The following is a 7,503-nucleotide window of genomic DNA, read 5'->3' as shown; positions in this document are numbered from 1 at the left end:
TCTCAACTTCGTTGTTAGCCTGACCAGGACCTACGTAGATTACTCCGACCTGCAACAATTGTGTCAAAACTTCAACACTTTACCAGAAGGAACTCAGTGTATCAAACAGAACCACAAGGGTTATGCAAGATCTCAACTTCGTTGTTAGCCTGACCAGGACCTACGTAGATAACTCCGACCTGCAACAATTGTGTCAAAACTTCAACACTTTACCTGAAGGAACTCAGTGTATCGAACAGAACCACAAGGGTTACGCAAGATCTCAACTTCGTTGTTAGCCTGACCAGGACCTACGTAGATTACTCCGACCTGCAACAATTGTGTCAAAACTTCAACACTTTACCTGAAGGAACTCAGTGTATCGAACAGAACCACAAGGGTTACGCAGAATCTCAACTTCGTTGTTAGCCTGACCAGGACCTACGTAGATAACTCCGACCTGCAACAATTGTGTCAAAACTTCAACACTTTACCTGAAGGAACTTAGTGTATCGAACAGAACCACAAGGGTTACGCAGAATCTCAACTTCGTTGTTAGCCTGACCAGGACCTACGTAGATAACTCCGACCTGCAACAATTGTGTCAAAATGTCACTAAAAAATCTTCCTTTACATGTTGTTTTTCACTACTTCTACACAACCAGAATTCTTAAAAGTTTAGGATGGGTCTCCATAATTTCAACTGCATTACAAAATTAAATATTACAAAGTTTGCAACATGGCTTATATAATTTTTTAACTAGGTACTTTCATGAGCTGTCAAACACAAAAATATAAGATAATTCTGATAAAAATGTGCATTTTTTAGGATAGATAGAAAGGAACATTTTTGTTAGTAAACTTGTTGTTGCCAGTGAAATCAAGAAAATTGGAAGCAATGTACTAGCAGGAAATCAATTTATCTCTATACAGCATGTTTGACACAATACTTGTGTTTAAATTTTTTTTCATGTCTGAACCAGCCTCAACATAGACCATTTACAGTCTGTTCTCTTTCTTTCTTCTAATGTGTTCTCTTGTGTACAGTTTCTGTTCTGTGGAGATATACATACATTTCTTTATTTTTCTTTAACATGCAATTAGTTTCAAAAAAGTTATTATAGGAAGTAAAAAATTAATATTTATTAAAAAAGGCTAGTATTTTTCCAAATAGATATAAATATATTAAAAAACAAAATATGGAATTTGTCAAATCACTGAAAACAGCTAAACCATCATAACTTTAAAAAAACAAAATTGATATTCCAATGAGTCATTTTATAATTGTAAAAATATTCAAGTACAACATATAACATGACATAGGACGACATAGGAACGGAGCTTTGCATGAATATCTTACGAATTGCGTTGTTATACTCTCTACGTGGAAATAGATGCAACACACCTGTGTAAAGTGCAAAATGTAGGAGAATTCAAAAATACTTTAATCAGGCTTTTAACAGTGTACTGCATCACATTTTACAACTGTGATATTATTTGAACACATATATTTCAATAATTGCAGAACAATACCAATAGCTCAGAATGAAATAGCTAAAACTTGGGCAAACCTGGTTTTTAAGCTGTATCTGCCAAAACTGATCAATAAAACATTTTGTGATATGATCTCCGCTCTCTTATCCATCAGCCCCTCATTTTATGATCTATGTGAGCATGGCCACCCATTCTGTGAACTGATAGCTTTTACCTGATTATTAGTCATTTTGGACAGAACAAGCCATAAATGTTTAGACATGTTTTATAAGTAAAATGACTTCATTATACATGTAAAATGTATTTATATTTTTGCCTGAAATATTTTAAATTTAAAACCAAACTTATTTTTGAAATATTGCTTTATTTATCTGGTAAAACTAATACATTGGTAACTATTCACAACTATCACACTACAGTTATGATTGTTCTAGATCTTTAATTCTTTCAATTCTGTATTATGTCTAAACAATAAGTACAAGAGATATTGTTGTGAACCTTATGAGTCTCGTAGGGTGGGATTCTGTCCAGGTTTTTAACGGCTCGCTGCACCATCTGGTTAACGGTTTGGTTGGGTAGTGAGACAGGTAGAGGCTTATGGGCTGTGTCACCGAAAGCACTTTGGTGAAACAACTGCAGGAACACAAAGCTGAAACAAAAATTTACCAGTAAAAAATCTGAGAAAATGATTTCAGTCCATAACACAAGATGCAATTAGATTTTATACATTCTTTAATTGTCCATAAATTTATTAAAAAATGTGTAAAGGACTTAAATAAAATAACTTTTGAAATAAACAAAGAATAATAAACATTGTCTTTGTGCACATTGTTGGATTTTTGAAGGATGATACAAAATTATATGTATAATGATACAATCATAGCTTTATGGTTTGATAAGATTTTTATTTTGTGTAAAATATGCTAATATATTTTATATGAATTACCTAAAGCATGAGAATATTTGGGCAAAAAAATGTAGAACACAGTTAAAAAACAACCCATCATATGAATGGATAAATCAATAATCTCACAAAATGATAAGATATCTCCAACTAATGATGTTCAGATAACAATGCTTACTTTAACAGTAGTGCCTGAATAATCTGAGATCCTATAACTTTGTATGTAGTTTCTACTGACATTCTTTTCTACAAACTCAGTCTCTTTCAGATCATTTACAATAAGCCGTTATAAACAAAAAACAAAGAAAAGCTAACCATGGACTGAGTCCCGAACGCAAGAGTTCTTTGTTACGTGGACTACGGTTCTTGATCAAGTCAACCTGCGGCTTGCGTACAGGACTCATGACGGAGATCGTGTGACCCCTGTCACGCTTGAACGCGAGTGGAGGTAAACTTGCGGGATCCGGTCGCCCCTCGCCTTCCACCTGCAAACATTTATATCAAATTACAGTAACAATGCATTGTAATACGATTCAACTGTTACAATCTATTTAAGTAATTCTACTAAATTTCACGTAGAGTGCACATGGGAATGACAGTGGAACATGAGAGGGTTTCATCTTTTGAGCTGTTTTGTAAGCTCAGTGTGCCTTGTCTAGTGTGTTGAATGTTCCGTCACTAGTCAGGATACATTATTACATTGTGACAATCAGTGTAATAACGAGTTCCCATGGCCATTTAGCATGGAATATTATATATTTTGTAGCACTAAACTTGTTAAGGTTTGGTTTTGAAGTCTTTATTATTTACGATAAATTGCAAGTTAGACGCTTAGACTACTTTTTAAGAACGAGAAAGTCGAGAGGCAGTTTTAAATGATGCAGTTCTTGAGATTTAGCTTGATTCCCTGCTGGCTATATCATGTAAATGCACTGATAGGTCTGGGCTTGTAAATTAAAAGTTGGCATAAACAATGGTCCTTCCTGATACCTTACTGGCTCTCTCTCTCTCTCTCCTCTCTCTCTCTCTCTCTCTCTCTCTCTCTCTCTCTCTCTCTCTCTCATCTCTCTCTCTCTCTGTCTCTCTCTCTCACTCTCTCTCTCTCTCTCTCTCTCTCTCTCTCTCTCTCTCTCTCTCTCTCTCTCTCTCTCTCTCTCTCTCTATCTCTCTCTCTCTCTCTCTCTCTCTCTCTCTCTCTCTCTCTCTCTCTCTCCTCTCTCTCTCTCTCTCTCTCTCCTCTCTTCTCCTCTCTCTCTCTCTCTCTCTCTCTCTCTCCTCTCTGCTCTCTCTCTCTCTCTCTCTCGTCTCCTCTCTCTCTCTCTCTCCTCTCTCTCTCTCTCTCTCTCTCACTCTCTCTCTCTCCTCTCTCTCTCTCTCTCTCCTCTCTCTCTCTCTCTCTCTCTCTCTCTCTCTCCTCTCTCTCCACTCTCTCTCTCTCTCTCTCTCTCTCTCTCTCTCTCTCTCTCTCTCTCTCTCTCTCTCTCTCTCTCTCTCTCTCTCTCTCTCTCTCTCTCTCTCTCTCTCCTCTCTCTCTCTCTCTCCTCTCTCCTCTCTCTTCTCTCTCCTCTCTCTCTCTCTCTCCTCTCTCTCTCTCGTCTCCTCTCTCATCTCTCTATCTCCTCTCTCTCTCTCTCTCTCTCTCTCACGCTCTCTCTCATCTCTCTCTCTCTCTCTCCCTCCTCTCCTCTCCCTCTCTCTCTCTATCTCTCATCTCCCTCCCTCCCTCCCTCCCTCCCTCCCTCCCTCCCTCGTTGAGGAAAACAGAATATGATGACCCTGAAGGAAGTGATGATGACGATGAACTGCATCTTGGGCTGGAACCCCCTGGAAAACCTTGGAAAGACATTAAGGAAGATGCGAAACTTGGTTTAAGCTGCCACAGATTGTAAAGATGGTAAAGAAAAGCTATGCCAGCAAGTTTGAGGAGTACATGGATGAAGTCCAGGAGCAGATAGTATTGGCGAGGGAAGAAAAGAGCAGTCTTAGGGACTAGGGTGGAGGAAGAAGGTGTAGGATGGTGCAGATCCTAAGGACAGCAGTCAGGGAAGAATTGAGAGTGGGGCAAGAAGGGAACGAAGCAAGGAATCAGGCTACCTTTGCTCAGGCCCTTGGAAGAAAAGGAAGTGCCTAAGATCACGGGGGTGAAGGGCCCAGTGCTGCCAGTACCAAAGTTGGTCGTAGTAAAGCAGGAAAATAAGGAAAGCGAGGAGATAAAAAGGAAGTTGAAGGAGCTTGGTGAAGCCTTCAGAAATAGGGCTTAAGGTTAGAAGACTGAGAATGATCCGAAACGGAGTCATAATAGAGTCAGAATCTGAGGAAGGGGTGGAAAACCTCCTGAAAAGTGATGCGCTGAAAAGTGCGGGTATGACAGTAGAAAAACCGACAAAGAAGAATCCCATGGTAATGGTCTACGATATTAATCCGGCATTAAGTAATGAGGCAGTTAAGGCAGAGATCTATAAGCGGAATATGCAGGGAAGTGAGATTGAGGAAGAGGACTTCAACACAGAATTCACGGGTGAAGCACAAATACCAGGAAAAAACTGAAAGGAGAAACGAAGTTAAGAGGAACCATATGGTAGCCGAATGTTCAGTGAGGGTGAGGAACTGGCTGAGGAGGAAGGGTTAGGGTATACATTGAGTGGGAAAGCTTGCAGGATTAAAGATTATGTAGATTTTAGCACGGTGCTACAAGTGTCAAAGGTTTGGACATGTGGCAAAGTTTTTGCACAAATGACCAAGCCAAGTTGTTCGCACTGCGCGAAGGAGCATGTCTTCAAAGACTGTAAGAATACAAAAAAAGGAGGAGGCCAGGTGTGCAAATTGCAGCAAGAGAAGGCAGGCTAGACGCGAGACACCCTGCAAGCTGGAGAGGATGCCCAGCGTATGAGAAAGCAGTAAAGAGGTACAATGAACAGATCGACTATGGAATATAAACTGGGACAGATAAATGTGGGAAGAGGAAGAATAACTATGGAGGGAAATGGTGAGAGTTAGCCGGCAGGAGGGTCTTGAGGTGTTGCTCGTACAGGAGCCTTATGTGAAAGATGGACAGATTAGTGGATGCGGAGGGAGGTGTGTTTTTTGAAAGGAGAGCAGGAGTTGAGGTAGGAAGTGCTATTGTGGTATTGGAAGATTCGATCGATGCCATGCTAGTCACCCGAGAATCTGATAATACTTGCGTGAGTGTGATGCTAGAAAGAGGAAGGAAGTCACTGAAGGTTGTCAGCTTATACTGTCGGTCCGTCAGAGGGAATTGACGGTCATCTGAGAAAAATAGTGGAGATCATCCGGAAGAGCAAGGGAAAAGGAGTCGTCATCGTGGGGACTTAAACGCAAGATCCAGGTTGTGGTGGAGTGACAGGACGGATAGGAGAGGGGAGAAAGGTAGAGGAAATGGTGGAAGCCTGTGAGTTAGAGATAGTAAACCGGTGGAACCGTTGGACAACCTTCGAGAACACCCAAGGAGGATCTTCAAACATCGATGTTACTCTAGGAACAAGGGACGTAACGAGAAAAATTGTCAACTGGGAAGTTGTAGAAGAGTCACTGAGCGACCATCGACTTATAAAGTTTAGAAGTGAAGGAAATGGAGGTAGGAAGAACTTACAGAAATGAGATGACTGAAGGATCGTGGAACCTAAGAGAGGTTGACTGGGTGAGATTTGATGGAGTTCTGGTTGAGGAGGTTGAGGGGCTGCAGTGGGAAGGAAAAGAAGCAGAAATATGTGCACAGGAGCTTCAAGATGTGATAAAAAGGTGTGATGGAGAGGACGGTGCCCAAGTCGAGGAAAGGTCAAAAGAAGGTGCATTGGTGGACAGAAACAATAAGTGAGGATGAGGCTAAGGATGAGAAGATATGGTAAAAGATGGAGAAGGACACGGACTCAGGAAGACAGAAGAGCTTATGTCACAGCGAGGACAGCTTATGTATGGGAAATCAGGAAGGAAAAGAGGAATGCGTGGCAGAAGCTTCTGGATGAAGACGGTGAAAAGGACCCTTGGGGTGGAAGGCCTACAGGATCATTATGGAAAGATCAAAGAAAGGAAACAACATTGGTCAGTATGAAGAAGGAGGATGGAAGTTTCACAACGACGATAGAGGAGACGCTGAGAGTAATACTGCAAGGTCTGTTGCCAGATGACAATCAGGACGAGGATACTAATGATCAAATAACTGTAAGAGTAGAAATGGAACTAGTTAGCGAGGGGTTGGAGGAACCAGAATTTTCAGAAGAGGAGTTGGATGCGGCAGTAAAGCAAATGAAGAATCAGAAAGGCTCCTGGGCACGATGGTGTGAAGATAGAGGTAGTAAAGAGGATGTACGGAAGGATAAAAGGGCATCTGCTCATCCTATACAATAAGATGTTGGCAGAAGGAAGATTCCCATCAGTGTGGAAAAAAAAGGAGTCGTCGTAAAATATTCTTAAAAATAAAAGACAAGAATCCCAGTGAGGTGAAATCGTACAGACCAGTGACACTACTTTCAGTCTTGGGAAAGTTAGGCGAAAAGTTGATAGTAACAAGAATGAAAAGATGGCTCAGCGAAGAAGACTTGTTAAGTGATAGGCAGTTCGGATTTAGGGAGGGAAGAGGAACAGTGGATGCGTTGATGAAATTGAAGAGGGATGTGGAGGAGACCGTAGAGAAATACGTGCTGGCCGTCTCCCTGGACATAGCTGGTGCCATTCGACTCGGCATGGTGGCCAGAAATCTTAAGGGTACTAAGGATGTGGAATTGTTTCGAGGAGCTTGTATTGCCTAATTAGAGATTACTTCCAAGGTAGAGATGTGTTACTCAGGGTAGGAAATGGAGAAGCAGGGAAGAGGATGACTCGAGGGTGCCCACAGGGATCAGTTTGTTGGACCACTCCTGTGGAATGTGATGTTCGACAGCCTACTGAGATTAGATCTAGGGGAAGGAGTAACAATCACTGCATATGCTGACGACGCACTGCTGTTAGTCAGAGGACAGAGTACACAACAGTTGGCTGATAGAGGTTAGTAGGGCCGTAGAAAAGGTAATAGAATGGGGACAACAAAGGAAGCTGAAGTTTTCAAAAGCAAAAACAGTGACAGTGATGTTGAAAGGAAAGTTGATAAGACCACCTAGGCTGTTAGTGAA

At 41.2% G+C, this 7,503-nt stretch overlaps 1 protein-coding gene across 1 annotated transcript in view; it reads right to left on the bottom strand.

Annotated features, from left to right (window-relative positions):
- Positions 1 to 131: 131 nt before the first annotated feature.
- LOC124354309 (tuberin-like) overlaps positions 132 to 7,503 on the bottom strand; it is a 20,264-nt gene continuing 12,892 nt past the window's right edge. The window contains exons 7-9 of the mRNA XM_046804664.1: positions 2,693 to 2,862; positions 1,972 to 2,122; positions 132 to 309 (exon numbers count right to left, since the gene is read on the bottom strand). Coding sequence (XP_046660620.1) covers positions 202 to 309; positions 1,972 to 2,122; positions 2,693 to 2,862 — 429 coding nt within the window. The 3' untranslated portion in view covers positions 132 to 201. The remainder of the gene's footprint in view (positions 310 to 1,971; positions 2,123 to 2,692; positions 2,863 to 7,503) is intronic.

Source organism: Homalodisca vitripennis, chromosome 2 (genome assembly GCF_021130785.1).
Source record: "Homalodisca vitripennis isolate AUS2020 chromosome 2, UT_GWSS_2.1, whole genome shotgun sequence".
In the NCBI taxonomy this organism is placed as follows: domain Eukaryota; kingdom Metazoa; phylum Arthropoda; class Insecta; order Hemiptera; family Cicadellidae; genus Homalodisca; species Homalodisca vitripennis.
The sequence above is the reverse complement of the archived record's forward strand: the minus strand, read 5'-3'. Positions and strand labels throughout refer to the sequence as shown.